This window comes from Orcinus orca, chromosome 7 (genome assembly GCF_937001465.1).
Source record: "Orcinus orca chromosome 7, mOrcOrc1.1, whole genome shotgun sequence".
Classification (NCBI taxonomy): domain Eukaryota; kingdom Metazoa; phylum Chordata; class Mammalia; order Artiodactyla; family Delphinidae; genus Orcinus; species Orcinus orca.
The window spans coordinates 20,609,662-20,635,751 of NC_064565.1; the positions used below are offsets into that span (position 1 = coordinate 20,609,662).

A 26,090-nucleotide genomic window follows, 5' to 3' on the forward strand; every position below is an offset into this window, starting at 1 on the left:
CTGAATTCTTTTTCTGGAATGTTTCCTATCTCCACTTCATTTAGTTGTTTTTCTGGGGTTTTATATTGTTCCTTCATCTGGTACATAACCTTCTGCCTTTTCATCTTGTCTATCTTTCTGTGAATGTGGTATTTGTTCCATAGGCTGCAGGACTGTAGTTCTTCTTGCTTCTGCCGTCTGCCCTTTGGTGGATGAGGCTATCTAAGAGGCTTGTCGACAGTTTCTATTGAAAGGCTAAATATTTGTTAACCAAATAGTATCCTATGATTATGGTTATAATCATGAATAATAGCACATGGATCCAATGAGATGCACAGTATAACAATGATCCCAAGTATTTAAAGAACTGGAAACAGAGTAATTATTTTTTTAATTGTACAAGATATAGAATCTTAGCTAAAACATTCAACTTTGGCAACAGGAGTGTAGAAATAGAATTGACATTAAATAATTCTCTCCATGTTCTTTTCTCTGTTCTAGTCTATCATTCAAGATCATAGACTTCTATTGGTATTTCTGTGCCTTCTTCCAAAAATCCAATCTTCCTTTTAAATGGCCTTTTGAAATAAGTTGGCCACATAATCTTAGAAGAGAAAAGAAAATTCTTCAGTAATGAACTGAAGGAAAACTAATCTGTGACTTTCAGTACTTGGTTTCTCTTTACTGAAACTGTGTTACTTTTTATCTGGTTTACTCTTGACATCAGAGGTTCAGAAATATTTCTTTTAATTTAAATCTTATTTGAAATAATTTCCTGTTAAAACAGTAATGAAAAGAAAAATCTAATCAGGTAGTTATTCAGAATTCCCACAAGAAGAACAAGGCTATTTCCTCTTTCTGCTCATTTGATTCTCTCTTTTCTCTGGACGTCCAATGTACCACCATCTTTATTTCCCAAAGCTACATTTAAATCTCTATTCTTAAAGGTTATTCTCACTTCCCATGTTTAGTGTCACTACAGGCTACTCTTCTAGTGCATTTCCATTTTATTTATTTTTTTTTATTTTTTATTTTTTTGCGGTACGCGGGCCTCTCACTGTTGTGGCCTCTCCCGTTGCAGAGCACAGGCTCCGGACGCGCAGGCTCAGCAGCCATGGCTCATGGGCCCAGCCGCTCCGTGGCATGTGGGATCTTCCCGGACCGGGGCACGAACCCATGTCCCTTGCATTGGCAGGCATTCTCTCAACCACTGCACCACCAGGGAAGCCCGCATTTCCATTTTAAAACATTATTGATTTTTCAAAGTTCATAGAAAGGGTAACACCCCCGCCACCCTGCCTTATATAACTGTATATATGAAAATATAGAATGCAAACCATAGCAGTCACAGCCAAATTCCAGATCTTTTCAAAATATTTGCTGATTGTACATTTCCTAGTCAGACTTTAAAGTTTTGTTTTTACTACTTAACAGCTAAAGCACTAATTCCTTTCTTTTTTCCATCATTTTCCCATTCTTTTCTTTCACTAGGATGCTGAAATACAATACAGCAGACTGAATATTGTCAAAATTTATGTCATTTGAGATCAGATATAATATACCAAGTTCTTTTTAATGTTTCCTGATTTATCACCTAGAAAATGAACAAAGGGTTACTATTTCCAGTTAAGGAGCTACACATAGTTTGGAATGTAAAATTGAGGAATAAAAATACATATCACTGAAACAGAAGAAAATTATAAGGTATGCCCTGGTACAAGTTATATCTCTTTTCTTTTCTATTTATAAATGAAGAAATATATGGAAATCATTAGGCAAAGTACTCAGCTTATTTAATGTTAGCCACTGTCATTATTATTATTAAAATGTTAAAATGTATAGGTCAATATAAAGCAAATTTGAATTTTAAAATTTCAAAGTCACAAAACAAAATGTTTTCCCTTTCTTTGGAGTTTTTGTTTCTTTCATAGTTCCCTTCAGCCCAAATATTTCCATTATGTTCTTGGATGTACCCTACCAGAAGTACAGTATTGAGTTGCATATTTTAGTAGAAAAAGTTAGTGAAATGTAAAATTCACTCAGAAGTCTCTTTTTGAAAGAAGAGTATTTGGCTATTTTGAATTTGTAAGGTCAAATATATGGATCACACAAATAAATTATAAATCAGTCTTGTCAATGAAGCAGCTTGTCGCTTAGTATTCTGAACACCAATTCATCCACTCAAGCAAAAGCACAAAGGGAATTAGTGCACTGTGTACCATCTGTTTTATAGTCCCAGAAAATTACCTTTGTTCCTCTTGGTATGCCAGGAGGTTTCCTTCCTCTATCTCTTTCTTTTGCCTTTTCCTACTCCAATATCTTGTTGTGGCAACAGCTAAGTTTCTTGAATAAAAGGCCAGTCAATTCCTTATCTTCGTCAATTCTATCACCTAGAACCACTTTTGACTCAGATTAACCCTGTATCTTATAAAGTCTAAATTATATATACTCTTCAAATTAAATTTACTTCCTAAATCAGATTATCTTCCAATGAATGTTCTTTCCTTCTCAAGTATATTTTCAGCATGTAGCGTTCATACAGAAAGCCACATTTTAATTATAAAAAGTCATTTAAAAATTCAGCTATGTGGAAAGTTACTAAATTGTAACTACAGCTGGGTCTGTACTGAATGGAATGAAGAGGACGGCTGGCAAATAAGGTATTATATATTTATTTAACTGTCACTTTCTTCCCTCTCCCAACTCTGTCCTTTTTTTTCACCATACATGGGGAGAATTTCTAGGGAATGTACACTGAATACAAAATACTGAAATACAGATTACAAGAAGTCTGCCTTCTACGATCCATTCATCTTCTCAAAGTTTCCCCACAGACAGTTATGAACTTATACTCCCACTGCCTATACTCAAACTGGGACAAGCACTAATGCTGAAATAACAGTAATCAGAGCTAGGAGTTCATATTTTAATCCTAGTTAAACCCTTAACTAGTGCATAGGCCCTTGGCTAGTTCTCTCCATCTATTCAGGAGTAAGTTTCCTCATTTGTAAAGAGAAAGGGTTGGACTAAATTACACTGTGGCTGGCTGTGTTCTAGAGACTCTAAAGCTGTTTTAGAACAGAGAAAGGAGAGGGGTAGATGGGAATTATGTGGTTAAAACTCTTCAACCAGAACAGCGCTGCTGTTGACATGTTTGGTTTCTTCATATAGAATTTTATTGGATGTACCCCTCCCCAAACACACACAAAGGCCCATAAAGTAGCTTGCATCTGTAAGATGCCCTAATTTCTGTTATATTCTGTACGAGTTCTCCTTATTTTCAGCAGAGACTCTTAAGTGCTCATCAAAATAAGGAATGTACTTTCAGGTTCTGAAGGACTTACCAAATTTTACTTCAAACTTGTCATCTCTTGAATAAGTAAATCAAGAGCTTTAGGATTTACTCATAGGTTTAATTAGTCAAATAAGTCAATTATTCAAAGTGCTAATCACATTCAATCTTCTTTCTGAGACTTTTTCCAAATTAAATCTCCTGAATTTGAGTAGAAAACCTAAATGTGAGAAATGTACTTGCACAAAGGCCTTTCACATTGTGAGAAGAAAAGGCAAATTACAGACTGATACACATATACACATAACACACACCTTACACACACACACACACACACACACACACACACACACACACACACACACACACACACACATGCTAGAATGATGTCTTCTTTATACCCTAATGTGTTATAGCTCTACTTTGGGCCTATGAGCTCTTATATAAACAAGTTTGAGCTCCTCCCTCAGGCATACTTTTTATTTCAATCACATTACCACGAGCAAATTTTTGTTCCATATCTCTACTACTCAACAGGAGAGCACTGCAGAGCATAATCTGTGGGCAACTGTGGAAGCAGTCCTAAAAGTCAAAATTATATTCATAGTAATACTAAGGCACATCTTCCTTTTACACTGGGTTGAAATTCCCACTCCTGGAAGCAAAACCAAAAGTGGATGCAACTACAGGCACCTCACTGAGAGTCAATACTGTGGCATAAAACTATATGATAGTCATTCTGTTCTTTAGTCTTATAAATGCTCAAAAAATGCTTGAAAAATCCTATTCCAGTTAAGAATTTCCTCAACACAGTTCTAAAAATTGTCCATTGTATTCAGTCTCCACCCTTGATATCTTTTTAATATTTGTGTGGTGAAAAGGGACTTATACCTCCTCCCCTCTGCTGCCCAAAAAGCACTTCCCCTGCATATAGACATGGTACTTGTTCCAAAGAAATGCATGTGGGCAATTGCTTAAGTTATGAACTGAACTAACAGCTTTTTTCCTGGAACACCATTTTTAGTGGAAAAAATGAATAACAAACTATGATTATTTAGATTTAAGGATCTGGCAAATGTTTTCTTCAAAATAAATTAAATGAGCCTCTCACTTAAAAATCATAACTGTTAAAAAATAATACATAAAAAATTTTAAAAACACAATTGTTTGTTACAAACTATAAAATTCAAGCTTTCAAAAAAAAATTGAAGTTTTCAAAACTTGTGTTCTCTATCTTGAGTTTGACTACTTCCCAATACTCTTCTAGTGAGATTTTTCTAGTTATACCATCAGTGATATTAACTGTTTTTTCTTAATATTGTGTAATAAACTCTACCAACATTTGGAAGATCTGTATAACTCACTGAACTAATATTTTCCAAATGACCAATGCATAATGTTACAGAATCGTGCATAGGTAAAAGATCCTTTTAAAGTGCTAGATGGACCAATAGATTTTAAAAGCAGAGTACTGATATTTTACGGATATGGTTTCAGGTTTCACAATGCAGCTAACCATTGAGGATCTACCATTTATCAAGTTCTCAAGAAGTATCAAGGAAGAGCATCTACAATTATGTGAAAAAGCTATTAAAAAACTCCCTCCATTTCTAACTACATATATTTATGAGGCCAGAATTCCTTCATATGCTTCAACCAAAGCAACTGACTCCAAAAGAACTGACACAGGAGTACCTATGAGAATCCTGCAGTCTTCTATTGAGCAGACATTAAATATTTGCAAAAACATAAAATAATGACATTCTTCTCACCAATTTTTGAAAAGGTAACTATTTTTCATTATATATTATGTATATTTACATGTAATAGTTTTATTTTGCCATTTTAAATGAATTAACAGATATTTTATAAAAAGCCTGAGAAATTAATTTTTAATTTCTCATCCAGAAAATATTTATAGGTATAATTCAAATGCCCAAAAGCACTTTTGTGTCCTCAATGATTTGTTAGAGTTCCCCACACTAAGCTCTCCTGTGTATACTTTATTGTGTATTTTATTAAGTTTATTTTACCCTCATTTCAAACTGCTAAGGTTATAGTAAGTATTATTCTAGGTCTCTACAGATGTGGACTCTCTTCTTGATTTGGTAATAACATCAGATTTAATGATCATACTACATTATGTTATTGTTATGTTCATCATCAAGAACTTCATGAAATATTTCTCTGACATTCTCTAATTTTTAATACAAGGGTGAATAAGTAGATAAATTTGTCACTGGTCAATATTTAGTGAAAACTCGGTTTGTACTGATAGTGTAAACTATTATGCATCATACAATAAATGGAGGAAACAGTGTAAATGGTAAAGATATAAAACCTAGGCTTGATGGTTTTAAATATAACAACTCAGGTTGATCACAAATCACAGAAGCCAGTTGCATATAAATTGGATCAGTAAAGTCTGTTATTAGAGTGATATCAATGAACACAAAGGAGTAGATTGCTCCAAGAGACTGTTTTCCCACAGTAACATCAAAAAAAAAAAAAAAAAACACAAGAAAAATTGTCAGAATAAACTGTCAGAACTCTGGAAACCAGTCAAATGTTTACAAAAGACAAGCAAACACTGAATCAAGAAAAAGGCAATTTAAAAATAACAGGAAGGCTTGTGGAATTTTTATTTGCCATTACCTCCATCCCCTCACTGTCTTGGTGGCAATCTTTGAGTCAGCAGCCTGCATTTGTAGTATGGTCCTGGTTCTAGAGGGAGCAAAGTAGATCTTATTCTCAAAGAGTTGTGTTTGCCTGATCTAAACTGTCTCAACTGACACAAGGCACTTATTTTTGTTACACCTGATCCAGAACAATCAGGGCAGAAAAGCAATGGGTATTCCTCAAAAACATCATAAAGCAAATGAATGAGCCACAGCTACATGGGAAAAAAGACAGAGTTAAGACATAATATAGGGAACCCAAAGCTGGGAGGCAAAGCTGGAAAAGAGTTTCTTTGCGAAATTAGGCATTCAAAATGCCTACATATATTGGAACATTTGGAAAGCCACATGCATGCCCAGAGCAGTATGCATGCTCAAAAAAGATCTGAAAAGACCCTAAGTTTTCACCTCTGGCTAAACTTTAGGCTCAGTACAAGCAGGAAGTGAAGGCTAAGACAGAATTGCAGATGATCTGAATAAGTGTCCCAGCACAGTACTAATTTGAAAAGAATGAGAGGGTTTTTTGGTCCCCTCTTTTTAAAAACATTCTACTTTTTTTTCTTTTTTTATCCTCCCTGCCCCTCCCCACCTCTTGAATCCTAACATTCAAGGAAATCTTTGTAAAAATGTGACCTGTACATAAACTAAAGGAACAGAGACTTCAGAGACTACACATCACACAGGATACTGACTTTCCAAAATCGATATATCAATATTGATCAACTAATCAATGCATCAATATCAATATCTCTCTATATCTATCTATTTATCCATATATCACTACATCCAACAACAGCAGGATACATTCTTTTCAACTACATGGAACAGTCTCCAGGATAGACCATATGTTAGGCCACCAAACAAGTTTCAATAAATTTAAAAATATTGAAATTATTCAAAATATGCTCTCTGAATGAGATGGAATGAAAGTAAAAATCAATAACAGAAAGAAAACTGGAAAATTCACCTGTATGAGGATGTTAAACAAGACACTTTTAACAAGCAGTATTTCAGAGAAGAAATCACAAAGGAAATTAGGAAATACTTTGGGACAAATGAAAATGAAAATACAACATACCAAAACTGATAGGATTCAGTGAAGGCATTACTAAAAGAGATAAATACCTCCACTAAAAAAGAAAGATCTCAAATCAATAACCTAACTTTACATGTAAATAAGTAGAAAAAAGAAGAGGAAATTAACTGAAATCTAGTAGAAGTAATAGATATTAGAGTGATGATAAATGAAATTAGAGAATAGAAAACCAGTAGAAAGAATCAATAAAATCAAAAGTTTTTTCTTTGAAAACATCAAAACAATTGACCAAATTTTACTTAAGTTGACTAAGATAAAAAAGAAAGAAGATGCAGATAATAAGTCAGTTATGAAACTGGGAGCATTGCTAAAATTTTATAGAAATTAAAAGAATCATGAGAGAATACTTTGAACAACTGTATGCTAACAAATTAGATAACTTAGATAAAATGGACACATTTCTAGAAACATGTAAACTACCAAACTGACTCAAGAAGAAATAAAAAATCTGAACAGACCAATTACTAGTAAGAAGATTGAATCCATAAACAAAAACCTCCCAAAAATGAAAAATGCAGGAACAGATGACTTCACTTGTAAATTCTACCAAATATTTAAAGAAGAATTAGCTCCAATTTTTCTCAAACTTTTCCAAAAGCTATAAGAGGAAGGAATACTTAATAACTCATTTTATAAGGTTAGACTATTCTGATCCAAATCCAAAGAGAACACATGAAAAAAATGTTAAGATTCCTTATGAATATATATGCAAAAACCCTCAATGAAATACTAGTAGCAAATGGCAGAATGACTTCTTTTAATTGGCCAACCAAATTCTCCAGCATATCAAGAGGATTATGAACTATTAACAAAGAGGATTATTCCAGGAATTTAAGGGTAACCTGACCAAAAAAAAAAAAAAAAGAGGTAACCAATGTAATACACCACATTCATAGAAAAGAGGAAAAACACATGATCATCTCAATTCATGATAAAAAGCATTTGACAAAATCCATCACTCTTTCTTTTAGAAACATTTTAAAAACTAGGAATGAAAAGAAACTTCCTCAACATGAAATAAGGTCTTTATGAAAAACCCACAGCTAAGGTGGTAGTCAGTGATGAAAGACTGAAAGATGTTGTTCTGTGATCAAGAACAAGACAATGATGTCCACTTTCACCATTGCTATACAAAATTATACTAGAAATTCTAACCAGAATTCTAGCCAGGGAAGAAAAATAAATAAAAGACAGCCAACTTGGAAATGAAGATGTAAAACTATCTCTATTTACACGTGCCATTGTCTTCTATATGTAGAAAACCCAAAGAATCTACAACAATCTTCTACAGCTAATAAGTAAATTTAGAATAAAGGGTTTTAAGTGTTTATCGACACTCAAAAATTAGTTGTATTTCTATATGCCAGCAATAAGCAATCAAAAAAAGATATTAAGGAATTAATTCTAGCTACAATCACATTCAAAAGAATGAAATACTTAGGAATAAATTTAACCAAGGAGGTAAAGAATTTAGAACTATAAAACATTGCTGAAAGAAATTAAAGATATAAATAAATGGAAAGACAACTAGTGTTTAATGATTGAAAGAATATTTCTAAGATGGCAATATTACCCAAAGTGATCCACAGATTCAATACAATCAATATCAAAATCCCAACTACCTTTTTATTTTTTGCAGAAATGGAAAAGACAATCCTCAAATTTATATGGAATTGTAAAAGGCCCTGAATAGGAAAAAATTAAAAACTAAAAAAGAAAACAAAGTTGGAGCACTCACATTTTCTAATTTCAAAATTTACTACAAAGCTACAGTAATCAAAATAGTGGCGTGATACTGGCATAAGGTTAGACACAGACTGTGGATTACAATTGCAAGTCCTCAAATAAGCCAATATTATCTATGATAAATGATAATCAACAAGGGAGGAAAAAAAAACATTCAATGGGTAAAGAACAGTCTCTTCAACAAATGTTTCTAGGTGAAATGTATGCAAAAAATGAAGTTGGACTCCCCACCTTACACCGTACACAAAAATTAACTCAAAATCATTCACTGCCCTAATGCTATGAGCTAAAACCATAAACCTTTTTAAAAAACAGACAGGTAAATCTTCATGCCTCTGGATTTAGCAATAGATTCTTAGATACAATACCAAAAAAGATAAGCTGGACTTCATAAAAATTAAGAAGTTTTGTGCATCAAAGGACAGTGTCAAAAAAGTGAAGACAACCTACAGAATAGAAGAAAATATTTGCAAATCATATATCTAGCAAGAGATTAATATCCAGAATACAGAACTACAACTCAACAACAATAAATCAAACAACCCAATTAAAACATGTGCAAAAAACTTGAATAGATCATTCTTAAACGAAGATACACAAACGGCCAATAAGCATATGAGAAGATGCTCAACAACACTCATCATTCGGGAAATGCATATTAAAACCAAATGAGATGTCACTTCAAACCTCTTGGATGACAATCATAAAATAAATGTAAAATAACAAGTGTTGATGAGGGTGTGGAGAAACTCGAAAATGTATATATTGCTGTTGGAAATGTAAGATGGTGTAGTTGCTGTGGAAAATAGTCTGGTAGTTTCTCAAAAAGTTAAACATGAATTAGCACACAGCCCCATAATTCTATTCCTGGACATACTCATCAAAAAATTGAAAACAAGAACTCAAAAAAAAAACAATGCATGTACACATGTACATAGCAGCTCTATTCCCAACAGCCCAAAGGTGAAAACATTCCAAATTTCCATCAGTGATTGGATGGATGGATGGATGGATGAATCAATGAATGGATAAATAAATTGTGATACATACATACAATGGACTACTATTCAGCCATAAAAGGGAGTGAAATGCTGATATGTGAAAACGTGGATGAACTTCTAAAACATTATGTTAAGTGAAAGAAGTCAAACTAAAAAGGTCACATATTGTTTGATCCCATTTGTATGAAATATTCAGAATAGGTAAACTGGTAGAGACAGAGCTAGACTGCTGGCTGCCAGGAGCTGGGGCAAGTGGAAAATGGGGAGTAACTTCTTAATGGGCACAGGGTTTCCTTTTGGAGTGATAACATGTTTTGGAACTATATAGAGTTGGTGGTTACACACATTGTGAACATACTAAATGCCATTGAACTGTTCACTTCAAAGTGGAAAATTTTATGGTACATGGCATTACCCATATGGTATAACCCATATAAAAAAGTAAGTTTTTTATATGGGTTATATTGTTATATATGGGTTATATATATTATATTGGCCTTGTTTCCCTCATATTGCATAATTGCTGGTGTTTCTCCAGAAAAAAACAGGGTAGGCTGTGAGTATAGGATCAGAGGTGTTCTACACCCCATGCAAAAGTCAAATCATTATGCACAGATTTAAGGCACAATTTTCCATTTAAGTAAGGATATTTCCCAAGTCTAGCTTCACTGATTCCAGTTTTTCTAGAGAGTTTTCTCAGTTGGAACTTACATTCAATTGAACAATCTTAGACCAAGAGAAAAGAGTGTGGAAAAATAACCCAAAACAATGAACAAACACTGAAATTGTTCCAAGATAAATTTTCATTTTGTAGAGCAAAGGCATAGAGTGGGATATTATTTAGTTTAAAATACTGTTTAACTTAAGGGTAATTCCTTTTTACAGATATTGTATCTTCTCATACCTAATAAATGAATTCTGGAATGAGGTGGCTTCAGTTACACTTCAAAGCCAAGGAACTGGATGTTAAAAAGTCCCTGGCAAATAATTGCATATTAAAATATCCCCTATCACAAACACAGGGGGCTAATGTATGCTAATTTTTTTTCCAGGAGGAGGGGCAATTGGATACAACACCCTCGCTTAAGGAAACTTTCCTTCTCAAAGACCAGGCTATTTTGATCCCCCAATTTTCCCCAGGCTCTCATATTCCTAAAGCAAGTATTTCTTTTAAAAGAAGGCAAATAAAAAATATGACAACATATTTAAAATTGTACAGTGACATGTAAATAGTTTTGATACACTGTGGTTTACAAAAGAACAGGTTCACTTACATCTTATGAGTGTTTGAAGTTTTAGAAAACAATATGATAGCTGAAAGAATTTACATGTATACTTTTTCCAGTCACCTACTTCTGTCACTTCTTCCCTAACTACCCATTGGCCACCCCAGCTTAATTCCTTCTTTGCTTTGCATTCCCTTTTGGAAATATGCAGAATTAATTCACTCATTTAAAAAAAAAATCAAGGCTCAGAATAAAAGCACAGTTCATTTTGCTCTCTCTCTCTCTCTCTTTTTTTTTTTTCTCAAATGTTTCTTGTCCATACTTCACATAGGTACAGTATAGAGCTTAACTTAACATTTATTTCAAAGGTTAAAACGGGTGCTAGAGCCAAAATGGCCTGGGATAGGGACCCAGCTTCCCCATATTCTAACTGTGTGACAGGCAATTTACTGTAACTTGTAACACTCAGCCAAATAATGTAGAATATGAATAAATTAATAGTATCTATTTCATGTTAGTGGTGAGATGGTAAATAAAGTAGTACATTTAAAGCACTCAGTGTAATACCTGGAATGTAACAAGCAGATAATAAATAAATGTTACTTATTAAAACAGATTCTCTTCTGACTCTTATAAAAATGAACACATTATAAGGTAAACTAAATCCCTTATTTATCTGATTGGACAATACAAAAAGATGAAAATAAATAAGGAAATCAAATCTGACTTAAAAATAGAAAAGCAACTATAAAGCAAAGACAAAAAATATAACTACTCTGACTTTGAAAATTATTTTTCATTTAACATAAGAGATAAATCTATTAGAAAAGCAACCACAGTCCATTTTATCTGGGGGGAAACTGTTAGAATCTGTCATTGTTTTCTCTTTGGCAGCCTGATTATGCCTGGGTAATACCATATTAAAATGTGTTCATCTGTGCTGTTCTTGGAAAAACAATCAGAGACAATTTAGCTTATGCCTATCAATACAACATATATCTCTTTTTAATTCAACAAAATAAAATATACGATTTGCATCTTCGTGGATGTTGATGTTTATAAGTGAGTAATGCAAATTTCAAAATATGTAAAACATTATTTCCCCCTCATAAAAGCATAATGGGATATTTTAATCGCTGCTTTGACATTTTAAAACACAGGTCAGATGCTTAAATGACACGTTTTAAATTAGAGCTGCCAAGACATTGCTTGCAACATAATATAACATGACATTTTAACTAACTATAACCAGGAGCTATTATTTTCTCAGAATATAATAGTAACCAGAATAAATTCATTTCGAGTTTTTGCATATAATAAAAAATCAGCTGTCACCTGTCCAATAAAGCACTTAATTTTATCAACTGTTTTCTAGAAAATTATCTTTTTTATGAATAGGGACAGATTGATATTTTTAATATTAATTAATTAATATTTTTAAAGCCTCATTTCAAAGGGTCAAAACATTCCTTTAAAAAATGTCGGGGGGAGTCAAGATGGCATTATTAGGAGGACGCGAAATTTGCGTCTTCTCAAAACTAGGGCACGTACCAGGCAACCAGGTGGGGGACAACGGACACCTAAGGGGACAGCAGGTACCCCCAGGGACCGGTTGTTTCAATTATAGTTTTATTTTTTCTAATATATTTTGTATTTTTCTAATTTAATTTTGGTTTTTATTCTTTGATATTATACTGCTCCTTTTTTGTTTTCTTTCTTTTTTTTTTTTTTTTAACCGTAACATGAAGCTCACGACATGTTGGTTCCCAGGCCAGAGGTCGGGCCCAAGCTCCTGTGATGGGAGCTCTGAGTCCAAACTGGTGGAATAACAGAGAACCTCAGACACCAGGGAAGATTAATCTCAGTGAGCCCTCCTGGAGGTCCTCATCTCAGCACCAAGACCCAGCTCTATCGAACTGCCTGCAAACTCCAGTGCTGGACGTCTCGGGACAAACAACCACTAAGACAGGAATAAAGCACCACCCATCAAAAATAAAAAAATTAAACAACAAAAGATATGTTATAGAATAAGCAGCAAGGTAAAAACCTACAAGACCAAATAAATGAAGAAGAAATAGGCAACCTACCTGAAAAAGAATTCAGAGTAATGATAGTAAAGATGATCCAAAATCACAGAAACAAAATGGAGAAAATAAATACAAGAAACAGTTAACAGGTATCTAGAAGAACTAAAGAGCAAACAAACAGTGATGAAAAACACAATTACTGAAATTAAAAATACTCTAGAAGGAATCAATAGCAGAATAACAGAGGCAGAAGAACGGATAAGTGACCTGGAAGATAAAATGGTAGAAATAACTGCCAGGGTGCAGAATAAAGAAAAAAGAATGAAAAGAATTGAGGACAGTCTCAGAGACCTCTGGGACAACATTAAATGCACCAACATTTGAATTATAGGGGTCCCAGAAGAGGAAGAGAAAAAGAAAGGGTCCAAAAAAATATTTGGAGAGATTATAGTCGAAAACTTCCCTAACATGGGAAAGGAAATAGTCAATTAAGTCCAGAAAGCCCAGAGAGTTTAATACAAGAAAAACCCAAAGAGAAACACGCCGAACCACATATTAATCAAACTATCAAAATTTACCTACAAATAAAAAATATTAAAAGCAGCAAGGGAAAAGCAACAAATAACATACAAGGGAATCCCCACAAGGTTAACAGCTCATTTTTCAGCAGAAACTCTGCAAGCCAGAAGGGAGTGACAGGACATATTTAAAGTGATGAAAGGGAAAAACCTACAACCAAGATTACTCTACCCAGCAAGTTTCTCATTCAGATTTGATGGAAAAATTAAAACCTTCAGAGATAAGCAAAAGTTAAGAGAATTCAGCACCACGAAATCAGCATTACAACAAATGCTAAAGGAACTTCTATACGCAGGAAACATAAGAGAAAGAAAAGACAAACAAAAAAATGCCAAAACAATTAAGGAAATGGTAATAGGAACATACATATTGATACATATTGATAATTACCTTAAATGTAAATGGATTAAATGCTCCAACCAAAAGACACAGACTGGCTGAATGAACACAAAAACAGGACCCATATATATGCTGTATACAAGAGACCCATTTCAGACCTAGGGACACATACAGACTGAAACTGACGGGATGAAAAAAGATATTCCATGCAAATGGAAATCAAAAGAAAGCTGGAGTAGCAATTCTCATATCAGACAAAATAGACTTTAAAATAAAGACTATTACAAGAGACAAAGAAGGACAATACATAATGATTGATTAAGGGATCAATCCAAGAAGAAGATATAACAATTGTAAATATTTATGCACCCAACATAGGAGTACCTCAATACATAAGGCAAATGCTAACAGCCATAAAAGGGGAAATCGACAGTAATACAATCATAGTAGGGGACTTTAACACCCCACTTTCACCAATGGACACATCATCCAAAATGAAAATAAATAAGCAAACATAAGCTTTAAGTGACACATTAAACAAGATGGACTTAATTGATATTTATAGGACATTCCAACCAAAAACTACAGAATACACTTTCTTCTCGAGAGCTCAAAGAACATTCCCCAGGATAGACCATATTTTGCTCACAAATCAAGACTTGGTTAATTTAACAAAACTGAAATCATATCAAATGTCTTTTCCAACCACAATGCTATGAGACTAGATATCAATTACAGGAAAAAAAAATTATAATTACAAACACATGGAGGCTAAAAAATACACTACTAAATAACCAAGAGATCTCTGAAGAAATCAAAGAGGAAACCAAAAAATACCTAGAAACAAACCTATGGTATGCAGCAAAAGCAGTTCTAAGAGGGAAGTTTATAGCAATACAATCCTACATCAAGAAACAAGAAAAATCTCAACTAAACAACTCAACATTAACACCTAAAGCAATTAGAGAAAGAAGAACAAAAAAATTCCCAAAGTTGGCAGAAGGAAAGAAAACATAGAGATCAGATCAGAAATAAATGAAAAAGAAATGAACAAAATGATAGCAAGGATCAATAAAATTAAAAGCTGATTCTTTGAGAAGACAAACAAAATGGATAAAACATTAGCCAGACTCATCAAGAAAAAAAGGGAGAAGACTCAAATCTATAGAATTAGAAATGAAAAAGGAGATGTAACAACTGACACTGCAGAAAAAAAAAGGATCATAGAGATTACTACAGGCAACTATATGCCAACAAAATGGACAACCAGGAAGAAATGGACAAATTCTTAGAAAAGCACAACCTTCAATGAATGAACCAGGAAGAAATAGAAAATATAAACAAACCAATCACAAGCATTGAAACTGAAAGTGTGATTTAAAATCTTACAACAAACAATAGCCCAGGACCAGATGGCTTCACAGAAGAATTCTATCAAACATTTAGAGAAGAGGTAACACCTGTCCTTCTCAAACACTTCCAAAATATAGCAGAGGAAGGAACACTCCCAAACTCATTCTACGAGGCCACCATCACCCTGATACCAAAACCAGACAAAGATGTCACAGAAAAAGAAAATACAGGCTAATATCTCTGATGAACACAGATGCAAAAATCCTCAACAAAATACTAGCAAACAGAATCCAACAGCACATTAAAAGGATCATATACCATGTTAAAATGGGGTTTATCCCAGGAATGCAAGGATTCTTCAATACATGCAAATCAATCAATGTGATACACCATATTAACAAACTGAAGTATAAAAACCACATGATAATCTCAATAGATGCAGAGAAAGCTTTCAACAAAATTCAACATCCATTTATGATAAAAACTCTCCAGAAAATAGGCATAGAGGGAACTTACCTCAACATAATAAAGGCCATACATGACAAACTCACAGCCAACATCACTCTCAATGGTGAAAAAGTGAAACCATTTCCTCTAAGATCAGGAACAAGACAAGGTTTCCCACTCTCACTGCTATTTTTCAACATAGTTTTGGAACCACAGCAATCAGAGAAGAAAAAGAAATAAAAGGAATCCAAATTGGAAAAGAAGAAGTAAAGCTGTCACTGTTTGCAAACGACATGATACTATACATAGAAAATCCTAAAGATGCTACCAGAAAACTACTAGAGCTAATCAATGAATTTGGTAAAGTAGCAAGATACAAAATTAATGCACAGAAATCTCTGGCATTCCTATACACTAATGATGAAAAATCTGAAAGAGAAATTAAGGAAACACTCCCATTTACCATTGCAGCAAAAAGAATAAAATATCTAGGAATAAACCTACCTAAGGAGACAAAAGACCTGTATGCAGAAAACTATAAGACACTGAAGAAAGAAATTAAAGATGATACAAACAGATGGAGAGATATACCATGTTCTTGGATTGGAAGAATCAACATTGTGAAAATGACTCTACTACCCAAAGCAATCTACAGAGTCAATGCAATCCCTATCAAACTACCACTGGCATTTTTCACAGAACTAGAACAAAAAAGTTCACAATTTATATGAAAACAGAAAAGACCCCAAATAGCCAAAGCAATCTTGAGAAAGAGAAACGGAGCTGTAGTAATCAGGCTCCTGGACTTCAGACTATATTAAAAAGCTACAGTAAACAAGACAGTACGGTACTGGCACAAAAACAGATCAAGGGAGCAGGATAGAAAGCCCAGATATAAACCCATGCACATATGGTCACCTTATCTTTGATAAAGGAGGCAAGAGTATACAATGGAGAAAAGACAGCCTCTTCAATAAGTGGTGCTGGGAAAACTGGACAGCTACATGGAAATGAATGAAATTAGAAAAAAAAAAAGAATGTAATTAGAACACTTCCTAACACCATACACAAAAATAAACTCAAAATGGATTAAAGACCTAAATGTAAGGCCAAACACTATAAAACTCTTAGAGGAAAACATAGGCAGAACCCTCTATGACATAAATCACAGCAAGATCCTTTTGGACCCACCTCCTAGAGAAATGAAAATAAAAACAAAAATAAACAAATGGGACCTAATGAAACTTAAAAGCTTTTGCACAGCAAAGGGAACCATAAACAAGACCAAAAGACCACCCTCAGAATGGGAGAAAATATTTGCAAATGAAGCAACCGACAAAGGATTAATCTGCAAAATTTATAAGCAACACAAGCAGCTCAATATCAAAAAAACAAACAATCCAATCCACAAATGGGCAGAAGACCTAAACAGACATTTCTCCAAAGAAGATATACAGATTGCCAACAAACACATGAAAGGATGCTCAACATCACTAATCGTTAGAGAAATGCAAACCTAAACTACAATGAGTTATCACCTCACACTGGTCAGAATGGCCATCATCAAAAAATCTACGAACAATAAATCCTGGGGAGGGTGTGGAGAAAAGGGAACCCTCTTGCACTGTTGGTGGGAATGTAAATTGATACAGCCACTATGGAGAACAGTATGGAGGTTCCTTAAAAAACTAAAAACAGAACTACCATACGACCCAGCAATCCCACTACTGGGCATACACCCTGAGAAAACCAATTCAAAAACACTGCAGCTGAAAAACCTAGGGGTGAAACAGGAATAAAGACACAGACTTACTAGAGAATGGACTTGAGGCTATGGGGAGGGGGAAGGGTAAACGGTGACAAAGCGATAAAGAGGCATGGACATATATACACTACCAAACGTAAGGTAGACAGCTAGTGGGAAGCAGCCGCATAGCACAGGGAGATCAGCTCGGTGCTTTGTGACCGCCTGGAGGGGTGGGATAGGGAGGGTGGGAGGGAGGGAGACGCAAGCGGGAAGAGATATGGGAATATATGTATATATATAACTGATTCATTTTGTTGTGAAGCTGAAACTAACATACCATTGTAAAGCAATTATACTCCAATAAAGATGTTAAAAAAAAAAAAAAAAAAAAAAAACACTGCAGCTCTATTTACAACAGCCAGGACATGGAAGCAACCTAAGTATCTATTGACAGATGGATGGATAAAGAAGATGTGGCACATATATACAGTGGAATATTACTCAGCCATAAAAAGAATTGAAATTGAGTTATTTATCTTAAAGTGGGTGGACCTAGAGTCTGTCATACAGAGTGAAGTAAGTCTAAAAGAGAAAAACAAATACTGTATGCTAACACATATATATGGAATCTAAAACAAATTTTTTAAAAATGATTCTGATGAACCTAGGGGCAGGACAGGAATAAAGACACAGACGTTGAGAATGGACTTGAGGACACGGAGAGGGGGAAAGGTAAGCTGGGACGAAGTGAGAGAGTAACACTGACATATATACACTACCGAAAGTAAACTAGATAGCTAGTGGGAAGCAGCTGCATAGCAGAGGGAGATCAGCTTGGTGCTTTGCTACCACCTAGAGAGGTGGGATAAGGAGGCTGGGAGGGAGACACAAGAGGGAGGGCATATGGGGATGATATACATATGGCTACAGCTGATTCACTTTGTTATACAGCAGAAACTAACACAACATTGTAAAGCAATTATACTCCAATATAGATGTTAAATAAATCATAAATCTGGTGTCTAAGACAATAGTTAAGAGAGAATTCTTTGCCTCAAAGTCATATTTGCAGGCACATATCAAGGCAAAGTGATGAATTCAAGTCAGACTGATACAAAGGTCAATTTAATCACTCTATCTGCTGTACACTGTCCACAAACTAGGTACCTAAAGTCATCCCAATTCTGCTGGCCTTAGACGTATTATCTAGAAAGCTACTCTACTTTCTTTAAATTTATGTGTTATGAGAAATAAATAAGATGATTGTTCACTCCCTTTGGAAAATATCTGTAAATTGGTATTTCTTCAAAGAAAGGCACACATCCTTAAATGTTAACTTTCGGTTTTTGTTCTGTTTATTTTTCAGGATAGGATTGCACAAATTTCTCAGGTTCTCTCTATTTCCTTGGTTCTAAATTTTGGCTCAAATGAACTATGTGAGCCTAACTTCATGGATCAAATCCTCATCTGACATTAAAGATTTAACTAATCATCAACATCACAGTGGCAACCTCAACCTCTGTAAATTATTTTCCAAAATGGAATCTGAATCTACTGTAAACGTCTTACTATTAGAGATACATCTCTAAGGGAAAATACAGACATTTATATAGTGTAAGTGGACAATCCTTATTAAATTATTGTTTAACTGAGATCAAGCAGAGTTCTGGTATCTTATACCTGAGTGCTTGACTTCTTTTATACTCTGATAAAACTGTGACGATCAACACAAATGCTCACCTACAGAAGGCACTAAAGGAATAAAAAATTGCCTAAAAGCAAGAGCTAGAGCTAACGATGAAGACACAATTTCAGTGCCTTACAATGTTGTCTTTAGTCAACCATGAGAGTAAATTAACCTGAAGACTTTGTTTTGACACTGACTGATTACAGACATTAATCAAAGGGCAACAGGCCACTGCTGCTGAAGTACTGGTGGAATATACGCAGTCCATAGGTGGTTATTTCAACATGGCAATCAAACTTAAGAGCTTGATGAATATCCTCTACCAAATACATTCTAACTCATAAAATACGCTTCTCTATTTTCCAAACAAGTCAAAATGGGTAACTGTATCCTGTGTGAAATGTTTCCTAACCATGTTCACTGTCATTCTGCATATTAAATATAAATATGAGACTGCGGAGTAAATGCATAGCTACCTAAAACTGGTTTCCAGAGCTTTAAGCATGAATGTACACCCATATATTTGTAGAGTATAATTTTTTTTTTTTTTGCAGTACTCGGGCCTCTCACTGTTATGGCCTCTCCTGTTGCGGAGCACAGGCTCCGGATGTGCAGGCTCAGTGGCCATGGCTCACGGGCCCAGCCGCTCCGTGGCATGTGGGATATTCCCGGACCGGGGCACGAACCCGTGTCCCCTGCATAGGCAGGCGGACTCTCAACCACTGCGCCACCAGGGAAGCCCTGTAGAGTACAATTATTGATCTTATTGTTACCTATTCTGAAAATAAATGTGGATACACTTTTTTCTTTAAATGACTTAAATACAAACAACAACAACAACAAATATGTGGGCTGGATCAATACATCCGAATAAGTGCCCTTTTATCTGAAAAGAAAATTTTCTTTCAGAAATAGTTACTTATTAAAGAAATACTTGAATTGTTAACCTACTCTTCAAAAATAATTAGGACTTCTTTTCACAAGGCACAGAAGTTGCTGACAACCTTGGAAATTAAGACACCTGTGTCAAATTACTTCTGTAATAAAATTTGCAATCAAACCAAAATTACAATGAACATGTGTTTCTCTGGTTATAGGCTTGCATTCCTTAGCACTTACCTGCAAAATGTGATGCTATTTTGAGCAAAACAGTTTCTAAATCATTTCTTAGACTAGATAACTCCTTGTATGCTTTCTCCGTCACCCACCCTCCTCCAAAAAATTAAATATATTTTCAAGGTAGAAGGGGCTTAGTGAGAGAGCTCACCAGGTTTAGTCTGTTGCTATATTTGTTACTAAGCAAGCCACCATTATTGCTGTTGTTGTCTTATTAGGTCACAGATATCAGAGCTGTAATGAACTTCAAGAAATCACTTCAGTTTCTGGCAAACCAAAGATGCCCTTTTCTTCAACAAAACACTTGGGGTCAAAGGAGGTAAGTGATTTATCCGAGGTCGTATACTGTAAATCCCCTACATACAAATGAGTTTCGTCCCAAGAGCGCATTCATAAGTCCAATTTGTTCGTAAGTCCAACAAAGTTAGCCCAGGTACCCAACTAAACAAATCGGCTATGTAGTACTATAATGTAATAGGTTTATAATACTTTTCACACTAATAATACATAAAAAACAAACACAAAAAATAAAGAAAACATTTTTAATCTTACAGTACAGTACCTTGAAAAGTACAGTAGTACAGTACAACAGCTGGCATACAGGGGCTGGCATCGCGTGAACAGGCAAGAAGAGTTACTGACAGGAGGAGGGAGAGGAGGTGGGAGATGGTAGAGCTGAAGGGTCATCAGCAGTAGGAGACAGAGGGCAAGCTGCACAATGGCAATGTACGCCGGACATGTGAACTAACTTACGTGATTAGACATGTGAATGCATGCATATTCGAATCTTTGAAAGTTTGCAACTTGAAGGTCCGTATGTAGGGGACTTACTGTAGCTATAAAGGTGTTGAATTTCTGACCCCAACACTTACTGGAAGGATTGTTCTAGAGTCAGCTCTTTATCCTAAAAGGTCAAGTATCTTGCTGAGTAATTTCAGAATCAGAAGTTTCCCTTCCTGCCATGGATTCCCCTTCCTGGTTGAAAGTTTCCATCCGTCTGACTGGCTTTACCTAGAAAGCTGGGCCTTGGAGACATACTTGTGAACAAAGGAAAGATTAGAGGGGGTTGTTGCATGTTATTCCCTCAGTTGGAGGTTTTCCCTTGCGGGTCTATTCTAGCACTGCTGAGGGTAAGAAGAGGAAGGCTCCGTGTAATCAGAGCACCAGAGTCTGACCACAGACAGGCACACATGTGCTAAATCAAAAGGCCACACTAATGGTCTCGATGCACATTCTAGCCCTCAGAACCAGAGGTTAAACAAACTCAGTTCTATTTTTTTTTTTTCCTGTCTAACGAGGGAGGCAAGACTAGATAACTTCTAAGAGTACTTCTAGGCTTAGGACTCAGGCCACAAACTGTAAGTCTTCTGAGCTTATATTTTACTCTGCTGTTTGGTTTGAGCCCACCATGGAGGCCCCACCAGGCTGGTATTTGCTCGTTCATAACTCAAGCAAATTCCTAAACCAGCATCATTGCCTATGTCCACTTCATCAATTTATATCATCTTCCAACCCCTGGTGACACCGAGTTTACAAACAGAGAGTGTAGAACACAAGTTGTTTGTTTTCTGTAACAATACTTTTCCCACTCCAGCATACTGACTTTTATTTTTCATTTCATAACATCCCTGCCAAAAATAACAGTGACATCTAAAGACATATGAACATGTGGTATGTAAAACAAGCACTAAATTATAAATCTAAATAATAATTGCACTTCCATTTGTGTGTGATTACTTTCATATGAAATTAACTCTTTGGGTTGGGATATGTGGTTGTTGTGTGCTTGTGTAGCTGGGGAAGAAGGAGATTGGAAGTGATAGATATAAAGCAGGAGATAGTGAGGCCAACTATGATAGTACCTAGAAAGTTGTACTCCATAATTATCTATTGATGTATGAATAAATGAATGAACAGACCACTGAAAGACTGATGCCAGATTAAATATTTAGTATTTTTCCACCTGCCATAATTTAAAATTGAAATCACAGAAGATCTATATTCCTGAAAGACTTTATACTTTTTCTTAGAAACCTCCCTCATGCAACACAGTGTTTGGCATTGTGTCTGGTGGTCAATAAGTACTTAATAATAAAAATAATAAGAGGAATGCCAGCAGCAGTTCTACAGACTGTACCAAACACCTCAATTTTATTATCTCATTTATCCTTCATAGTAACACTGAGACAGGCTGGGACCTGGGACACTTTGCTGCAGCACTTGCACCTGGACAGACGTCTTCTTGAGCAACAAAATACAAAGAAACTATAAAGGACTAAAAATAACTGCGTGCATTCCCAGTTGGGGCAAATTATGGACAACAAGATACAAAAATACCAAAAAAATCCCAACTGTCACTTCTGAAGAGCCAGGAGCAAAAGGAGGGTACTGTGCATGCCTCCTGCACACAACACCACCAAAGGGGTAGGCAAACCACCTAAGGCGCCCCCTCCAGCCTGACCCCTGGACACACCCCTACCCTCACCCCACATAAGGATCCAGCTCGCCCCCCCCTCAGGGAGCGAGCAAGGAAACCTGTTGTTTGTTCTCGCTCCCCCCTGATACAGCAGGGGCCCCAATAAAGCCTTGCCTGAATTTCTTGTCTGGCCTCTTATCAATTTCTATTGATTAAAGAGGCCAAGAACCCGGGTCGGTAACAACACTGTAAAGTTGGCACTATGAGTTGCATCCATAACACAGATGAGTGAAGACAAGGTGAAATTATTAGCCAACTTCACAAAACTAGTTCTGTGAGAGCCATAACTCAAACCAAGGTGTATCTTGCTTAAACCCTTCTTTTAATAAATGAATAAGTGCATGACAAAATGAATGCAACTATCCTGTGTTTTTATTACTGGGGCAACTTGGTAAGGGTTGGCTAGAGGTGGTTTAATTTACTGAGTGACCAAGATCTTTGTTATACCAAACTCCCAAAGACACCAAGGTATCACTATGGCCTCAGAGAGTTAACAAGAAAACCTGAGAAACTGAATCACTGGGACAAGGATACTAGAACCAGATGGAAGAAAGTTCAAGAGAAACACATAGGTATTCTATGATACTAATTTCTTCCATCTGGCTGATACTCATCAATAGAAGCAGTGAAGCCGTGTCATTCATTTTTTTAAGAATTATGTCAAAATTCCTACGTTTAAGTGAAACACTATGCTGAACATAAGCTCATCTTCCTTTAACAAAGATTCTTGGCAATCGGCAGCAACTCACAGCCATCACATTGCTCAATTACACTGTACTGCAGATGTGCAAATGACGCTGTTAAGAGACAGTTCCTGAGAGAATGATGGATAAGCCACCTCTTATAAGAGAAATTTTTTCTTTCTTTTTTTTTTTTTAAAGTCTCCTCTTCGGTTTCCTCTCTCCTGACTCCCTTAATTTCTTTCTCAATCTCTTCATATGTGAAATAACAACTACAAACTATATTTTTGGGAATCTATACATTTCAAAGCCAACGTTTTTACCAAGATGGTATATGTCACAAAGTACCATATTGGAACACCTGATATTGCAATTTGTATAATTAGCCACCATAATTAGTTGACTGAATGACTCTGTGAAAGAGAGCTTTTGTTAATCAAATGTTGTACATGAGGAAATAAATTCAGCATGTTTAAGGGGCTTGTAAATAACAAAACTGGGGCAGGAACTGAAGTTATAAATTTATAGCCTTTAACAACGGGCATATGAGTTGATCTGGGGACTAGCTCAATCCTATCATAGAAACGACCATTTTTTTCACCGCCATATATGGTGATCAGTTTTTGAGCAAGGTAGTTGGGTGGGTTGTAGTAGCATGACAAACTTTTTTGTTCCTGGAAGGCAGTTTGGGAGTTTAAAATGTGAGCAGCCTTTCTCTGCCTTCTGTGTTATCACCTACCAAAGAGTAGTAAAACTTCTGAGTACTGAAATAAACCCCAGAGAACAAGTAAACCTACTGATAAGTTATATAGTAGTTTTCACCTATTTAACATAAAGGACACAATTTAAAGAGTAGTGCAAGAGCAAACTGGAGAGGGTCTTTAGACAGAGAGAAACTGGGAATGTATAAACTACAGAGAAAGACGAGAGAAAGTGGAAGTGTCTTATTTAGAGGCTTAGCTCATTTTCTTTTGATCTAATCCTCTTTGTCTGTCAAATCCTCCCTTACCACTGTCATTATAGTTGGGCTGTCTCCTATATATGGAAACTTCCAGACTCCACTCCCTCATCTCCACCCACAATAAAAGTCAAATGTGTTCCGCATTTATTAAATTGACAAACATAACAAGTCTCTAAACAGCACTGGAGACCAAAGATTTCCTTGGCATTCTCAATATATATATTTTACATTTCAGCTTCCCCCAAATATCTTGCATGGTATTTAAACCACAAAATGACTGTGCCATTTGCGAAATGTCTGGTTATTCATTTTTTTATTCCAACCAATGCTAATGTGTTCTAAGATACCACATGTGACTACCCTATTAAGGCATTTGAATGTGAAATTATCATCCACAATACCATCATAAGAGAGTAATAAAGACAGATTACCTGGGGTTAAGAGGATGACTGACATAGTGATGAGTGAGCATACAACTAAAATCACCAGCAGGGCAATAGCAATTCCCTTCCAGTTTCTCTGTGGAGGGCTGTTACTTCCCAGTTCCTACCGAGATAGAAAAAAAAAGAAGTTTCATAATTATACATGCTCCAAGAGAAATGTACTCATAAAGGAATGATTCAGTGCATGGAAGAATCACATTGAAAGCTGATTAGAATCCTCTTCCTCTTTGGTAGCTCATTTAATTATTCAAAGGTGCATATATTATAAATGGCTATCTTTTGGGGGGCAATCTTATTTCTCCAACAGATAAAGCAGCAAAGGTTTATGCCTGTTGTCTAAAATGTGGATGGCATTAAAATACATTGAATATAAACACTAGGATGATAGCCAAAATACTCTGCAAAATAATTATGTAAATAAAGTGTGCCTATTTACATTTTTTCTTGCTACAATGGAACCTACAATAAAGATTTAAATATTAATATTCCTGAAGCACTATAGACTACTTTTCTAACTGGTAAGGGGAAAAGAGATTAGTGATGGGAAAATTATTCAAAATGCCCCCTCACTGCAGAGCAGTGCACATTTGTCAACTCAAAAGGTCCTTTTTTTAAACAGTTCCCCTACCACTCATAAATATCAACAGGATGTAGTAACTAAATTAAATGAGCGCTTCTATATCAATGGTTTACGACATCCTCTCCCTGGGCAGCATGCATGATATTGGCAAGGAGGTATGACTGATGGGGTAGGATAAACTTGAGCATTTCTTACAATACATATAGTAAAACTTTTCATTTTTCAGATGATCTGTGTTCTATTCTACTGACTAGAAATATATGAGCATCATTCACCAAAGTAAAGCACAGACCACACTAGTTTGAAATAAATGCCAGATTTTCTTTATAATAAAGTTTATAAAACACTAAGCTTCTTGTTTCTTTCTTCCTGTCCCAATCCCCAGCCTCTTTTCCTCCAGTCCTAATAGAGCCTTCTTTATTCAGAAATAGTCAAATGATTTGGGGACAAATGAAACAAAACATAAAGGTTTCCAGTTCACTGTATTTGTACAAATCACCCAAGAAGCCACAGGCTTCCTTTAAACAAAGATAAGTAAAATAGCAAACGTCTGATAAGCTATAAATGGCTTATTGTGACTCACAGTTTAAAGCACTGAAGCCAATTTTCATACAGGGATAGTGGCATTCAGTTCTGC

The 26,090-nt window shown here is 35.4% G+C and overlaps 1 protein-coding gene across 3 annotated transcripts in view; it reads right to left on the reverse strand.

The window, feature by feature from the left end:
• The window catches only part of DPP10 (dipeptidyl peptidase like 10), a 1,290,245-nt gene that overhangs the window by 485,595 nt on the left and 778,560 nt on the right, over positions 1-26,090 (reverse strand). For all 3 annotated transcript variants that reach the window (XM_012535464.2, XM_004276493.4, XM_049712621.1), the window contains exon 2: positions 24,862-24,976. In XM_012535464.2, coding sequence (XP_012390918.2) covers positions 24,862-24,976 — 115 coding nt within the window. The remainder of the gene's footprint in view (positions 1-24,861; positions 24,977-26,090) is intronic.